Here is a 17,500-nt window from a genome sequence, read left to right as displayed (position 1 = left end):
GGAAGGAAGAAGAGGAAAAAGGAGGAAGGGGAAGGAAGATGAGGGGGAGTAAGAAGGGGAAGGAAGAAAGAGGAGAAGGAGGAAAGGGATGGAAGGAAGAGGAGGAGGAGAAGGAGGAGGAAGGGGAAGGAAGGAGATGGGAGTAGAAAAAGGAAGGGATAAGGGGAAGGAAGGAGAGGAAAGTAGAGAAGGAGGAAGGGGATGGAAGGAAGAGGAGGAGAAGGAAGGAAGAGGAGAAAGGGGAAGGGGAGGAAAGGAAGAGGAGAAGGGGGAAGGGGATGGAAGGAAGAGGAGGAGGAGGAGGAAGGGGATGGAAGGAAGAGGAGGAGGAAGGGGATGGAAGGAAGAGGAGGAGGAAGGGGATGGAAGGAAGAGGAGGAGGATAAGGAAGGAAAGGGAAGGAAGGAAGAGGAGAAGGAGGAGGAAGGGGAAGGAAGGAGATGGAAGAAGAAGAAGGAAGGAAGAAGGAAAAGGTGGAAGGGGAAGGAAGGAGGAGGAACAAGAAGGAAGGAAGAAGAGGAGGAGAAAGGAGAAGGAACAGGAGGAAGAAGGAGGGGTTGCAGGAAGCCCCGACTCCATAAAAATAATTTCGGGACCCCAATTTCACAACCTCTGGTATAAGGGATAGTGATGATTATATGATAGATATAATTAGTAGTAACACCCTATAGACAATGATGAAAGTAATAATGATATAGATAGTAATGACAAAAATAATAATGGTATCGATAATAATGACAAAAATAATAATGATATAGATAATAATGAAAAATATAGTAATGATGTGGATAATAATGAAAAAAATAATGATATAGATAATGCCAAAAAAATAATAATATAAATAATAATGACAAACATAATAATAATAGATAATAGTGAATAAAAAATAGGTAACAATGACAATAATGGCTACACCAAGTTTATCTAATCTGCTTTTTTTCTTGTGTTTTTTTTTTCTTTCTTTCTTTCTTTCTTTCTTTCTTTTCTTTCTTTTTTTGTAGCTTTTGGATGGAAGATGATATTCCCGCACAGTTTCTTGTAGGATGCCTTCAGGAAGTTAGTAACTGTAGAGCATCAGTCACGTGTTTTTCCTTGCTGTTTAAGTATTCATAATGAGAAGTTGCCAGTAGTTGAACGATACTAACAGAGAAACCTCAACGTCACATCCTAGATTTTTTTTTTTTTTTTTTTTTTTTTACTAGTGGCTTTTGGGTGTAACGAAATGAATTCTGGAAGTTACCTTTGCAATATTGGATCCTGTGGGATGACGTCAGGAAGTTGCTCCTGCACCACTGGGTCCAACAAGTACAGCTCCAGTGTTCTTGCCTCAGCCAGCTTAATGTCCATGTCCCAGAATTATTTTCTGTTTGGTAACTGTTAAGCATCCAAGATAACTTTGGGAAGTTGAGCGTCCCACATTGTTTCCTGTGGGATAACTTCAGGAAGTTGATATTCCTACAATGTTTCCTGTGAGGTAACTTCGGGAAGTTAAAAATCCTACAATGTTTCTTGTGCGATAACTTCAGGAAGCTGATATTCCAACAATGTTGCCTGTGGGATAACTTCAGGAAGTTCAGATTCCCACGTTCTTAATTGCAGAAAACTTTAGAAAGTTCAGCTTCTCAAGTGTTTCCTATGGGATAACTTCAGGAAGAAACATTGCAGGATTTTTAACTTCCCGAAGTTATCTCACAGGAAACATTGTAGGAATATCAACTTCCTGAAGTTATCCCACAGGAAACAATGTGGGACGCTCAACTTCCCAAAGTTATCTTGGATGCTTAACAGTTACCAAACAGAAAATAATTCTGTGGAATAACTTCACGAAGTTGAGATTCTCACATTATTTCCTGTGGGATCTTTTCAGGAAGTTCAGATTCACAAGTTGTTTCCCGTGAGATAACTTCAGCAAGTATCCTCTAGCAAGACCCCAAACACGTCCCCAAAAGACCATTTGAGAATCATCTTTCTCTCTCTATCTCTCGTTCTCTCTTTCTCTCTCTATCTCTCTATCTCTAGTTCTTTCTCTCTTTCTCTATTTCTCTCTTTCTTTCTTTCTATCTTTCTTTCTCTTTCTTTCTCTCTTTCTCTCTTTCTTTCTCTCTTTCTTTCTCTATTTCCTTCTTTCTCTCTTTCTTTCTTTCTCTCTTTCTTTCTTTCTATCTATCTTTCTTTCTCTCTCGCTATCACACTCGCGGAAAACAGGCGCAGTCATGGCTCATAATAAGTGTGTGAGACCGCTGACACGAGAACCTGTCATTGCAGTCGGACCAAGTGACAGACAAATGACATTAGTTTAAAAAGGAAGATACGTGTTGGAAACGACCTTACCTTCCAACATACAAATCCAAACTTGGATTCGAGGTTATGATATTGATTTCATTTAAGCATTCATAATAATAATAATGATTAAAATAATGGTGATAATAACAGTGATAACAATAATGTAATGATAATAGCAATAATGATTATGATAATAATTATGATAGCAGCAATAAAAAAACAATAATGATAATAATCCTAATCATAATAACATCACTTCCAATATTTTCATACTGATGTAATCATAATAACTGTGATCATTATTTGAATTAGCTACATTATAGTTGTCATACTCATTACTGTGAGCATTATAATCACGATTGCCATTATTTATTGTAATCCTAATCATTATTATTGTTACCTTAATTATTTAAATTTCTTATACTGGTATAGAATTGAAACTAAAAGGACACTGTTCGCAATGCACAAATTGTTCATGATATCATTAAGTGGAACAAATCTTTTCCGTGGAGTTCGATTTTGAAAACTAACCTTTGGTGCGCAGTAACCCAAGTACTCTTCAATAATGGTGGTGTCCTGCACTGTACTATTTTTAAAGAGAAGTCCATGCGTATGCCTCGCTGAACTAACATTCACGTGCGTATGAGATACCACATTACCTTTATCGTCGTAAGACATATTTCTGACTCATCCAACACAATGCAGGGGCTTGTTTAAGGATCTTTAGATTTGTTTTTCTTTTCTTTGTCTCTTTATCTTTATCTCCGGTCATTTTCCTTCGTTTTGCTTTTTCTTTATTATATAAATCCAATTTCGATTTGGCGCTGACGCTGAATGTCACATTTCAGCCTTTTAGTAAATTACGGAAAATCATTATCTACGCACCAACGCATCAGTATCTGGCTTGTGTAAATAAGTTTATCCAACATTCATTTCGCTATGCATAATGTTCAACGGTTAAAATTCACTTCCTCTTTCTCCCTGTACGAATAAAAGACGTAGATTTTTTCCCCACACTCATCCACTTATCACTTTCTTACTCATTACAATATTCCAGTCTCCGCAGTCGCAGTCTGAACAGAGAAAAAACAATGAATGACCCCAAGACACTATTGAATGGCAGATCCTCACCCTCTTCGCAGCAGGCCCTTCTACAGAGGCTTTCATGGACGCACTTGGGTATACAGACAGCCATCTTCCTAATCCATACCCTCTGTGCACACTATCTCAGCGTTCTCACCGATGTCAGCCCACTACAAGTACCTGCATGCTACTAAGTTGCTATCAGCTGGCACCCGCTATTTATGCCCGGAGGTTAAAGTGTGTGGGATGCGTGTGTGTTGCTTACACGAGGACGTATTGAGCAACTAATGAGTCCCGAGTAGTGACGTATGAAGACGGAAAAATATTACATTTATATTAAGACACGGTTTTCTTTTTTATGCGCATTTAGAATAACAGCAACTCATTTATCAACGATATCAAGTTCGAAACGGACCTTCTTATCCTTATCATCATCATCATTATCTCTCCCTTTAACACCTGACAGACTTCGCGTTTACGGACACTAAATAGAGCGATAAAATACGTTACTTTGTTTGTTTGCCTGTTTTTGTCTATGTATCTGTATTGTCTCTCTGATATGATCTTTCTGTCTCCATATATCTACCTGTTTGTAAATATATTTCTTTCCACTCTTTTTTCCACACCAAAATATCTCTTTATATATATATATATATATATATATATATATATATATATATATATATATATATATATATATATATATATATATATATATATATATATATATATATATATGTGTGTGTATATTTGCCTATCCATCAGTCTCTATCCAACTGTCTATTAATTTATCTATGTATCTATCTCCTCTCTCTGCTTATCTAGCTAGCTAACTACCAGTGTATGTATACATATATAAATAAATAGATAGATAGATAGATAGATAGATAGATGTAGACAGAGAGATAGAAAAATAGATAGACGTACATAGATAGATTGATAGATAGATATCAGCCTACATATTCCCATATTTCTCGAGCTTAGATCTTCTGCGTCACTACCACAACACATACATTCATACATAGATATACAAATATGTGTCTGTGCGTGTGTGTGTGCGTAATACACACTTACAGATATGTTCACACATGCATATACGTTGCAACAGAGCGGAAGAATTGCCGCAGCAAGGAAGCAAAGAGGCGCAGAGACGGAGAGGAAGAGATAACGCAGACCGACCCAACTTGTCTCCACACAAGCCTGATGAAGACGGATCTCTCAACAGCAACTTCCTCTTCGCTTCCGAGTTCTTGTTTTTGTTATGAACACTGAAACACAGACGACCTTCCTCTTCCTTTTTTATCCTTGTCTTTTATTATTATGTAGTCTTTACGAAAACATGGTGTCAAAGATGGACGAAAATCTATTACGTCCGTATTTCTGTTAAACCTTTATTATTATTATTATCATCATCTGATTGATCGGAAAAACGATCTAATATACGGGATATTGGGATGACTTGGAAGAAATTGACAAACTATATCGCCAAAGAAAGAAGAAGAGGGTGTCTTGCTTACTAAATTTATCCTAACGGGAAAATGTCCGCGGATACTTTAGTCTACGGCCAACCACCTAAAAATATATATAGCATAAGGTAATGGATATGGTTCCACAAAATACAGCACCTGAATTTCTCAGACGGGGGAGATTAGATAATATTTGTACAGAGATAAGCATTATCTAAAGCAAACTAAAGTATTTTGCAACACAGTCGACCACAAAATTCGTATAAACAAAAATGCAAGTGGATGTGCTATAATATACAGGATGTACTGCTTATACTACAGTCCTATATATATATGTGTGTGTGTATGTGTGTGTGTGTGTGTGTGTGTGTGTGTGTGTGTGTGTGTTTATATGTATATACATGCATGCGCACACACACACAATTTCTTTGAACGAGTCACACGGTAATACCAAAAGGGAATATAAAACTGGAATCAAAATTTCCATGTGTCTGTAGGATAAAGGGTATCTTTTGAGGTTTACTAATAGTACTGAAGATGAAATAAGAGCGAAGATTTTTCTTTAAGTTAACCGAATTAGACATGAAGAAAATCTTTATAGCGGTTCTTAGCAATAATGATGACTAATAATAAGAACTCGCGTTATGGTTGTGACTGACGCGTCCGGCTCATGACGTCATACTCACAGTTCCTCGGGTGAGACTATGCAAATATATATTCTGTCTAGCATTTTACATTCTTTTTTGTTGACCATGGAACAGTTACCGCCTGGGAATATTACATTCTCTACAAATAAACTTTAATGGTTAATGGTTAATGGTGAAGATAAATCTGCTAATTATCTAAGGTTATATAGCATTATAGGAAGGTATAGTAAAGGGGGATGTCAGGTGATAGCTGCTATGTGTCAACTATCTAGAATAGTGTTGAAAGGTTGAAGATGAGGGAAAAGATTATGGTGGTTTAGGTAAGGGAGTTAAATCAAGTGAAGGATATTTATGCGTCTGAGGAAGGAGAACAGGTTGTCGAGGCAGAAGCTGTGGGATTCTGTAAGGATGTCTGATATGTTGGGAGGTCGGTAAAGGGAGGATAGGTGTGGAAAAGCAGAGGTACGTGCTGTATTAAAGCGTGGACAGGACAAGAGAATGTGTGGGACTGAAAGAGGGACGTTACATAGAGGACATAGGGGCGGGTCTGAGCGTGACATTAGATAGGCATGTGTTAGGCGAGTGTGGCCAATACGTAATCATGCGAGGGCCATCTCCCAACGTCTGTTTTTGTGAAATGGAGCTGACCAAGAGGAGATTGATGGTTTTACGGTATGTAATTTATTGTTGTGGAGTCTTAACCAAAAAGATTGCCATCGGGTATACAAGAAGGTTTTAAAGTGGGGGTAGTAATCCGTAGCTGGAATATGTGAGAAGCGTAGTTGAGGTGATGTGGACATTGCGGCATAGCGTGCAAGAGTATCTGCCTGTTCATTGCCAGGGATTCCAACATGGCTGGGTACCCAGCAAAATCTGACAGATTTGTGACGTGTGGATAGATAGAACAACAGTTCTGGATCTTACAGACAAGGGGATTGGTCGAGTGCATAGACTTTATGAGGGTTAAAGAGTTACGGGAGTCAGTAAAAAGAGGAAGAGGTGGATGAGTATATGCGTCTTAAGGCAAAAAGGAATGCATATAGTTCTGTAGTAAGGACACTAGATTCAGGAAGGAGGGTGTATTTGAAAGTGTAATTTGGGAATGTTACTGTGAATCCAGCGCCTGAGATGGATTTGGAACCGTCAGTGTAAACATGAATGCTGGAGAAATGAATGGAGACATGGACAAGGAAATGAGTGAGAAGGATAGAGGGGGGAATATCTGATTTTGGTGGGTCAGGGAAAACTGAGGAGCAAATACAGGGGTTAGGTATAAGCCATGGAGGAATGGAATGGACAGAAAGTGGGAGAGGTCGGAGATGAGGGAAGGGGGAATGGGAGAGGAGGGTATCCATGTGTATGGGGAGAGGAGTTGGTAAACGTGGAGAAGAGGTAAAGGTATGAAGCAAGGATTGTGGAATAGTTAGTTTGGGAAGGGAAAATCGGTGAAATCGAGCATAGCATCGGAGAGAGAGAAGGGCTCGACGTCGAGAGAGGGACGGCATGCCTGATTCAGTATATAGGCTCTCAACTGGAGAGGAGCGGAAGGCGCCTAGGGCTAAGCGGAGACCGCTGTGGTGGATTGTATCAAGGTGAGCAAGAAGAGAGGTTGAGGCAGAAGAGTAGATATGGCATCCATAATCTAGAGTGGAGAGAATCAAGGTAACATGAAGATGGAGGAGTTTTGTGATCTGAACCCCAGGAGATATGTGAAATAGTTTGTAAGATTCGGAGGCGACATTGAGCTTTTTCTTTGATGTACAAGATATGGTCTCGCCAGGACAATTTGGAATCAAATATAACGCCTAGGAATTTGCCAGAGGAACGGTATTGGAGTGGAGCATTATATAAGAAGAGTGGGGGTTTGGGGACCGTACGTGAGCGAGAGAAAAGGATGGGGAAAGATTTAGAGGTAGAGAAGCGAAAGCCATGGTTGGTGGCCCAAGAAGTATTTGATGTTATTGCAGACTGAAGGAATTGACAGAGATCTGGTATGGATGTGCCAGATGCATAGATGGTCATCAACATATAGTGAGCAAGAAGGAATAAAGTGGTACTAAACACACTTCCTTGTGGGACGCCTTCAATTTTGACCTAGAAAGTACGTTTAGAAAGGAAAGATTTTATGAAGACACCCATGTTTGGTGAAGAGGAAGCATTCTTGAGATCGACCTCGAGAGTTGGTGGTAGAGTCACCCTACAGAGTGTGGCGGCAGTTGAAATCACCAACTACGTGGAAAGGTGGTTGGTGTTGGGAAATTAGTCTCAAAGGCAGAAAAGTCAATGGGATGGGATGGGAAGAAGTAGACTGAAATCACTGTGATCCAGCGGCGAAGAAAGATGCGAATAGCTGTGCACTGGACAGAAGTTTGTATGGGAGGTATGACATAAGGTGTTTTATGATGGATAAGTATAGACGAGACATAAAGGGAGTGTGGGAAGAGATAAAATGGAAATTGGGAATTGGAATAGGAGGGTGTGTGAGGAAAGTCTCTTGGAGGCAGATAATAGATGGATTATAAGAAGCAACGATATGACGTAACTCTGATCTATGAGAGCGGAAACCGCGAATATTCCAATGTAGGGGAGCTATATCCTAGTTGATTTACGAATGATAACGCAAGTACGCGTTGGGGAATTTGAAGGGGAAGGAGCTAGGGGGTGTAAAGGAGGGATATTAGGAGGTAGGGAATCTGGAGAAGGGCATTGTTGTGACATGAGTGATTCTCGTGCGTATCCGGGAGGGAGTGCAAAGGATAGAGGGGATGGAGGGAGGGAGAATGTACCTATAGTTGGGATTGAAGGGGTTGGGTTGCGTTGGGATGGAGTAGATGTGGGGGGAGTATTAGTGATAGGAGGATGGATATCGGAAGGATGGATAGTTGGAGTTGAAGGGGATGTGTTGTCTTAGGAGGGATTAGGAGGAAGGGGTGTAGGGGTGAGTAAGAGGGGGATGGATATCAGAAGGATGGGTATTGGGAGGATGGATATCAGTGGTGGACGGAAATGAGGAGGTTAGGTTGTGTTGAGTGGGAGTAGGAGGACGGGGTGTAAGAGGGGGATCGATTTCAGGAGGATGGATATCAGTGGTGGACGGGATTGAGTGGGTTAGGTTGTGTTAAGTGGGAGTATGAGGACGGGGTGTAAGAGGGGGATCGATTTCAGGAGGATGGATATCAGTGGTGGACGGGATTGAGTGGGTTAGGTTGTGTTGAGAGGGAGTAGGAGGAAGGGGTGTAAGGGGAATATTAGTAGGAGGGGTATGAATATCGGCAACCACTTCAAGTGTGGAAGGAACATGAGTTATGGGATCTTGTGTCTTAAGCATATAGCTTTGAATGCCATCCATTGTTTCTGCAGTGGAATTGGATGGAGAGTTTGGTGGGAAGGTAATTGTTTCTGCAGTGGAGTTGGTCTGGGAGTTTTGTGGGATAAAGGTTTTCTTATGAGGGGGGGAAGAGGAGACTGGTGTCTCAGGAATAAAGGAAAAGGTAGATGGAGGTGATTGTGCTGTAGGGGAAGAAGGGTTAGAACGTTTAGTCTGTCTATTGCGGGTAGTGCAGGGAGGGAGAGGGGTTGGTGTTGGGGCTGTAGTTGAGATTGGTGCTGTGGTTGAGATTGGGGTGTCTGGGTTTAGAGTGGCAAAAGAATTGGTCTGAGGGAGGTAGAATGTAGAAGTGGAAATGGGGACATCTTGGGGTGGAGGTGGAGTTGCTGAGCGAACGATGTTACTAGAGTATGGAGTATGAGAGAAACCTTGTCGACGTGCTTCCTGTCTGGCTTCACGTAAAGTGAGACCATTTTTGTAACTGAGAGTTGCTACCTCGGATTCAAACTTGTAAGTGGGACAGCCTCTATAAAATACATTATGGAGTCCGCCGCAGTTAGCACATGTTCGTGTTTGTGCAGAGCAGTTTGATCAGTTATGACCAGATTAGGCACATATGGGGCATCGGTCTGTGGAACGGCAATGTTTGGCAGGATGTCCGAAGCGCCAACAGTTTTGACATTGACGGGGAGGGGGTTGGTATGGTCGAACATGGAGGGATTGTCCACCGATGTAGATAGGTAAGGGAAGGTCATGTAATTTTATTAATTAATTAATATTAAAAAGTGTAATTAATAATGTAAGGGAAGGTAATTTTAACAATGTTGGTCGGCTTCTTTCGTTGACCTTTAGGAGAAAAGGTGTAGCAATGTACTGATTTCACATCTTGGTCTTTGAGGCATTGTAATAAGTTTTCTCCACAGTCTAGCCAATCTTTGGTATCGACTGGGCAGTTTGTTGGGAAGAGACAGTTCCGGTACAAGTATTAAGGGTTGGATGAGGTTCTGCAGGAATGGGGTTGCCAGAATGATCAATTAAATTTGATAGTGCTATAGATTCAGTTTCTGATCTGACTGTTACCAGACGGGAGCGATCGCGTCTGGTATAGAAAAGGACTCTGCCTACTTGTTTTTTGAGTTATTGTTGAAAGAGAAGAGTGTTGCCTGAGTAAGGAGCTGTAGCAGGGATCACGAAAAATCGGTCCCATTTAGCTGGGCTAAACAGAGTATTTAAGATATCTGTAGGGTTGGTGGTGGTGGATGGTCGGGGACGTGTGGAAGAGGGAGTATTACGGAATGATGGAGAATAAGGTTGCACGGTAGTAATAAGGGAGGATTGGTTGTTTGATGAAGGTTGCAGGGGTAGAGTTGAGCAGGAATGCCTTCTGGAGATTGATTCTCTGCTTGGGTGGGTAATGCTCTAGTAGGCATTGAGTTGGTAGTAGTTTCAGTGTTCGGAGCCGTGGTCAAAGGAGAGCCTGGGTTGGGGCTATTTGATAAAGGGGCTAGCCTCATAGCCTATAATAAAGGGATTACATTTTCATTACTGGTCATGGGGAACCTGGATTATATAAAAAAGCCTAAACGGTCCACCTCCTTCCGCTACTGAAGGTAAGGGTTATATTAGTCGGGAGTACCGTGCCCATAGTTCCCGCAGGCCGTTCAGGACTGGCACTAGGTCAGCCTTTCATCCTCTCAGCACGGCTCTCACACCTTAGGAAGTAGATAGTAGAAGGGGATGGAGAAGAGACGGAAACAAAAGCTGGAGAGGGAAAAGACCATGCAAAATTAGTTGAGTCAAGGGCTGAGGCCCTAGGCAGGGGAGATCCCTGTATTGGGTCTCAGTCTTCGTCTCCTAAGCCCACCCACGACAACAACGGGCAAGGGATTGGGGGGAAATAAACTTTAAATGAAAACAACAAAGAATCGGTTTAGAGACGCTATTGACCAAACCTCTTAAATCCCATTATAGTATTTCTTTGTTATTGAAACCATAGTTGTATGCTAGTTTATCTTTCTTAATTAGGGTGAGGGATAAGAGTAACAAGGGGTTTCTTCATGGAGGACATAAAAGTCACATTAGTTAATGGTGCGGTAATTAAGAGTATTAATACTGTCATCGGCCAGAAGCAGTGACACCAGGCATGTATTTAATGCATTAGTTGATAAATATATTACTTAGGGTAAAAAACCTATGGGAATAAAACCACAAAATAGAGTTTGGTGGAAGTGAAAGTGTGGTTGTAGAAATAATCTTTGATTAAATTACGTGAGCAAAGAATCATGGATTTTTGTTAGTGCTATCACAGCCTAACATTACATTTATATTTTGAATGGGCGTGCCATTACTTTATGTTACTCAAGTTTTTAGAGGGATGTAATATTTTGGTGTAATCATCCACATCACAAAGTAAACAGTTTTTTTCTTGAGATTAAGGAATGAGAACCTAATTGATATATGTTCATATTTTTTATATAATTATGTAGTATAACTAACTCTTGATATTAGTAAGTCATTTGTTAAGAAGCCTTTCCTCAATTTTCTTCTGGGCAAAAAGAATAAGAGTATCATCATGGTGATTTCACCAACCCACATCTAATGCTTATGAAAGCTAGGTGTCTGGAAAGTATCATCCCACATCTTTTCACAACTGCCTAATGAAAGAGCTCCAGTGAAACAGGGACTCCATGTAAGCACCATGAGTTTTGCCTTAGGCAGGGGTTTCCAAAGTGGGCGATGGGACTAATGAAAGGGTAAATAAATGCCTGGGGGTTAAATAGGGGTTGATAAATGCCGGTGGCATTTGCATTTCTGGCCTTCGTATAGTTTCCCATACTGTTATATACGGAAAGCAGAGTTTGGTATGTAGTTCCCTTCATATATGTATATGGAAACACATCTACTTAATTGTTATTATTTATTTATTTATTTATTTATTTTTGTAAATGCCAGGGGTTTGATGAGAAATTACAGATTCTATGAAGGGGTCAGTGGACTAAAAAGTATGGGGACCCCTGACCTAGGTCTTGACCACAGAACCATCCTCCTATACATAATCAGCACTGTCCACTGTGGTTGTCCGTTTGGACTTGAAAGCCCTTTAGATGCTTGGAGGACCCTGAAAAGACAAATGAAAATAATACACTGAAGGGTGGGCCTGTTTGACATGAACATGATAAATATACTTGAAATACAATTCAATGGGGATTGGAAAATCACAAAATTAAGAGTCCCGTCAATTTACGGACCTCTTATGAAAGCTGTGGCCAAGCTAGGTATCTATAACCAGGTGTGCAGCAGGGAAGTTGTTTGGGGGAGGGCATTAACCAACCTGAGCCCATAGAACATGGCTGGATATTATCAGATTAGACTAACAGAATGTAGTATCCTGAAGCAAAGCCAGCCTCGGAACCAGGCTTCAAGTACTCCAGGAAGAGTCTGCCAGGATCGTTACGGGGTTGAAAAATTGGTAGTCATTAGATTACTTAGGCTGTGAGGTTTGTAAGGTGACCTTCGAGAGAATTTAAAATAAAATATGGAAAGGTTTGGATCCTGGACCAAGGACCATTGATACGGTTGTGTTACAGTGATTAATTCTGGGAAAAATATAGTTAGAATCTTTATATGTACTAAACATGTACTTGATGTCTGAAGTAAAAGCCCAATAAATATCATTCTTCAGGTTTATTACATAGTCAAATATTTCTTGTCTTTTACTGATAAACCATCCATTAATTTCTGTGACTATAAGCAGTGAAACTGTCAAACATTAGCCATGATTTGGAAGTAAATTATGAGTTGTAAAGACATAAAAAATCTAGGACCTGAGAAAGAAATGGATGGGTCTCCATTAAGCAATGATTTCCTTTTGTTCCGTCACTGAACTCTAATAAAACCAACAAAAAAATTGCTGAACCCCTACAGTTTGACAGAAATAGATTATTTTGAATTTATCAACAAATAAAACACAGCATGAAAATCCAAGTTTGTATTTAGAAAATCTAAAGAAAATTAGCCCAAGTAGAAATTCTTTGTTCTTCCAGTGTATTTTGGAGGACTTCTGTTGAAACCCTGTAACTGGTTCACTGTACCCCTGGAGTTTGACTGAATACATGAGCAAATGATCAACCTTCATAAAAAAAAAACAAAGAGTTTGAGAACTGCTTTATTTCACTTGTCATTTGCCATTTTCTTACCTAATACGATGGAATACAAAAGTATTTCCTACGATTTGCTTAAAGAATGAAACAATATTAATGAACATTTCTTTCTTTTTCTATTCAGCATTTCAGTGTTTATATTGTATATCATGTTTGTTCAGAAAAAAACTTCCTCATATACTATAGTATATACATAAATCCTATATTTTCTACATACAAATAAAATATGTCAAAAGACTCACATGGCATTGTTAATGTAACAATTGATTATATGATTATAGATGACTCTCTCTCACTCTCTCTATCTCTCTGTCTCTCTATCTCTTTGTGAATGTCTCTGCCTGTCTCTCTCTACCTCTATCTGTCTCTATCTCTGTGTATGGGAGTGTCTCTGTGTATCCATGTGTCCACAGTTTGTGTGCGTGTGCACATAACCACCTATGCAAAACATCTGATGACTAGAAGATAATGATTCTATTAGGGTTTAACTACTGAGTATCATGTAATATATGTAAACCATTATTACAGGTCTGCCATTACCAATTATGCAATAATTAGAGACTGAATAATGTAAAATGGAAGTTGAGAGACAAGAAAACACATTTTCACTAATACCTTAATAATACATCTCAACATTATTAGTCAGTATAGCAAAGCATACCTGCCATACTATATTTAGGATTTAATGCCATAAATGATATTCCATTAGTTCCCATCATATTAAGTAGTTTTTTCAAGTAGTTTCTGACTATCATCTTTGGTATCATCAGCTGCATCGCTTGTGGTCGGAAGCAGATCAACACTTTTGTCTTCATCACAGTTTGGCATATCTGTCTGCGGTAGTCCTTTCATTGCACTGTCTGTATAACTAGCATATTCCTGAGCAAAATTACCATTGTCATGTACACCTGGTATCTCACTTTTTTCATTTTCTTGGGAAACCAGTGGCTGAGTAGGGGTTGGAGTTGACAGTTCATGTACTGCAGCAGTTTGCTGGGTGGGTTGACTCATACTCAACTTTTGAAACTTCCCAACGTCCATTACATGATAATCATCTGATGAGTTTTGAGCTTCGGACTGTGCAGGAAGTGCCGAATGTGGCACACCGGAAATCCCAGAAGTTATACTTCTGTTACCCATATTACTTGTGATCCCAGATCCTTGACCATCTGAAAAAGGAAAAAAATATAGAAATCCATAAGCACACAAAAACTGCGATATAGTTAATTGTCTATATTCACGGACTGGTCAGTTCAAGTCAGAAACTTTCCTTGCTGTTACTTACGCTGAACACTCAAATTTCCTTTTAACTACATAAAATTTCTTAAGGGGACCATCTAGGCGTGACACAGGCTTCCATGGTCAAAACTAAGTTAAAGGCAATTGCATATACATGTATACATGAGAACTATAGGCCCAAAATTTGTTTCTTTTGTAGGAAAAAGGGATTTACTGCAACTGTCTGTTCTAGAATTTTCACTCTTTCATGCTTCTGATATGATTTAGAATTTGTCTAACCTACCTCTTTATACAGATATGAACAGATATGAACAAATAATGAAAAACAAAGAGAACCCACCCCCCAAACAAAAAAGAGGGAATTCAAATCATCCAGCCTTTGCACACTTGAAATATGGCTTGCATGTGACTTCCTTGTGTGTCAGCATAGAAATGTATTATGAATTTTACAGAGTAATAAGTACACAGAAGAACTTAAAATGAAAAAAAGAAGACGAACAGAGCTCCATAGCCCAGCTATCTGACTTTAGCTAACCATTCCCCTCCAACCTTCAATTGTTTCCATTAACAATGTTCTTAAAATGAATGAGCTCAATTATTGGCCTGTTTTCATCAGAAATTACTGAATCAAGAGGTAAGATTTGTATGTATGAAAAATATGAAAAACGGTATAGGGTGGCTGCCAATACCCCAAGTTGTCCCCTAATGTATGATTGCTATCATTTTCCACAGTACTGTCACTTGAAGCATCAATTACATACCAAAATACTACATACATTTGGTAATGGTACTTGATAAGAAAAAGTGGTGGGCAACTAAATATCTATAGTTCACAACAGTATGGGCTACAAGTGGTAAAAATATCACCTCATTATCTTGATGTGTTATCTTTTTTATGGGCAAAAAATTAGAAACAAACGACTAGGTTTATTAGGAGACAGGTTTAGACCTGAAGATTTTTAATACCTGTTTTTCAACACATTTAGAAAACCAAACCTATTAACAATCTCTCCTCTCTTTTGATCTGAATAAATTGAAAGAGAATCTTAAACACAAGGTAACCTTACCTTGCTGCTTAGAAACACTGTTACTGACTGGAGGTGACCCTTGTCGCAGACCCAAAATCTTGATGTAATTGGCTGGGACTAGACCAGTGTTTTTCTTGTTTGATGCTAAGAGCCATCCCCGCACATTGGGCTGCTGATTCTTGGGGGCTAAAAACAAATATTGGCCCGCACTGAAGGTTAGTTCTTTTTGGTTTCCAGCCTGAAAATTGGGGGAAAAAGTATATTATAAAAATAATTATTTGCAAGATCCAGCAATGTTTCCCAATTCAACATGCAACAGAAGTTATGACATGAGCAATTAAAACCATCTATTTCTGCAAATTCTCCTTATTTGGAAAGTTTTTTAAATAATGCTTCATCACTGGATTCTGGCTAATGAAATATAAAGGAAAATTTTACATGAAGCACGTCCATTCCTTATTCATATCTGTTTAAACTAAGTATAACTATGTGGGCTAACAATGAACCAAATATCAACTGAACATTTATGGAAAACCATTAACTACGTATGCAGCCCATTCCTTTCACATGTTACCTGAAAATTATAAACACCAACAGCAGCATAGTGTTCTCCCTCCCCTGTCACCCAGGCCTTAGTCTTGGACTTGACGGTTGGTGCCAGCGAGGACAAGAGGCGCCAAATAAGATATGGGCCACCAAAAACAACGGCCAAAAACATGACAATTGGCCAAGAAGACCTGGAGGCTTTGAGGTCTGCTTCAGTGAGCGGCCCCGCAGGAGACTGGGGCATACTTCCTGCAGCGTGCCAAATGGCTTCCAAATTTGGGTCCTGACTTCTCAGTCCTTTAAAATCATTGAAATAACAGCAGATTATGATAATGTAGCTGATCATTTGTGATGATGATGATGAAATAACAATAATCATAACAACAATAATATTGTAACAACAATAATAATATTCAGATCAGTCATAAATCTTTCATGAATATTAACCTGTAGGTATCTGGTACATGCACTGTCTGCTGTGGTTGTTTTATAAATTTTGTTAAGGCATAAATAATTTCACAAGCACTTAGTAATACATATGTCAATTGATTATACACCCAATTCTTGGATTTTGAGGGGAAATTTTTCTTTTTCATAACCATTACTATTATCCTTATTACAGTAATGTCATTATGATGATATGAATGATATTAATAGTAAATAGATGCACACTTCTTTCTAATAACTCAAAAAAGGGGTAAATAGGTGAGGTCACGTAGACCTAAAATCTATGCTTTTATGACTAAGCACTTCGGGGGGTTTTCTGTGCATAAATAAAATCAATAAAACAAAACCACAGTGGACTGGGCATATGTACATGTATAAATAACCTCTCTGAATCGGACTCAAACCCTCGCCATAGCAGGCAGGTAATTGTAAGACGGACACTTAATAACTGAGATACACTTCCATGTTCCAGTTACCTGCCTGCAACAGTGAGGGTTTGAGTCCCAATCGGAGAGATTATTTATTCATCATATCAATGCAGTAGTGCATTATTCCACCTTTCCTATATACATGTAAATACATATGCCCTCAATGGCATCATCAGGTTATCAAAATCAAAATTTAGTACATAAAAAAGCATGTAAGCCTTACCAATAATATACAGAAGTTTTCTATAGAGCCATCTCAGAGTTCTGACAACTGCTAATGCAGAAAAAATCTGAGCAAAGTGGGACTTCATTCTGGAAAAATGCTCTGCTACTCCAAGTACTGCCCGGAAAGAACTGCAAATAAACCAATGAACATAATTTCTCTGTATATTTCTTGTCAGATTGTGCTTTAGAAATATATCTATACAACATGCCCTAAATTACAAAGAGGGTATATTTCTTACAGCAGCACCAGTGTCATATTATCAAAACTTTATTGTCTATCCACAGATTGGGCAAATGTACCTAAAAAACAGACTGCTTATCCAAAGACTTTGTTGGAGCAATATAGAGCCAAATTACAAGCAGAGTTTATGCTTCCAATTGGAATCTGTTTATATGGGAATCAAGTTTCAAAATTGCAAAAAACACTTTGAATCCTTAGCTAACACCAGAAAAACATTTTTGTCCTAGTTGTTGTTTTAGTTGTTGTAATTGTAATTCTGATTTGGTATGTGTCTTTGTTTGCTATAGCAAGCTTACTGCTAAAAAAATAATGAAATATTGTCAGAAATGAAAAGTACTTGGGCAGAAACCCTCATAAGAACCTATATAAAGGCAGATAA

General features: G+C 39.1%; 1 protein-coding gene and 1 long non-coding RNA gene across 2 annotated transcripts; both read right to left on the bottom strand.

Moving 5' to 3' along the window:
- Positions 1-1,806: 1,806 nt before the first annotated feature.
- On the bottom strand, positions 1,807-3,771 carry LOC138861674 (uncharacterized). The gene is made up of 2 exons (XR_011398560.1): positions 3,415-3,771; positions 1,807-3,264 (listed from the first exon to the last, which is right to left on the bottom strand). It is a non-coding gene; the product is annotated as an uncharacterized lncRNA (long non-coding RNA).
- Positions 3,772-12,959: 9,188 nt separating this feature from the next.
- On the bottom strand, positions 12,960-17,031 carry LOC138861666 (peroxisomal membrane protein PEX13-like). The gene is made up of 4 exons (XM_070121493.1): positions 16,879-17,031; positions 15,809-16,077; positions 15,274-15,472; positions 12,960-14,136 (listed from the first exon to the last, which is right to left on the bottom strand). The coding sequence occupies exons 1-4, from the start codon at positions 16,964-16,966 to the stop codon at positions 13,688-13,690; spliced, it is 1,005 nt and encodes a 334-aa protein (XP_069977594.1). The 5' UTR covers positions 16,967-17,031; the 3' UTR covers positions 12,960-13,687.
- Between the last annotated feature and the right edge of the window lie 469 nt (positions 17,032-17,500).

Source organism: Penaeus vannamei, chromosome 1 (genome assembly GCF_042767895.1).
Source record: "Penaeus vannamei isolate JL-2024 chromosome 1, ASM4276789v1, whole genome shotgun sequence".
Taxonomy (NCBI): Eukaryota; Metazoa; Arthropoda; class Malacostraca; order Decapoda; family Penaeidae; genus Penaeus; species Penaeus vannamei.
Note: the sequence above shows the minus strand (reverse complement) of the source record. Positions and strands in the feature narration are given on the sequence as shown.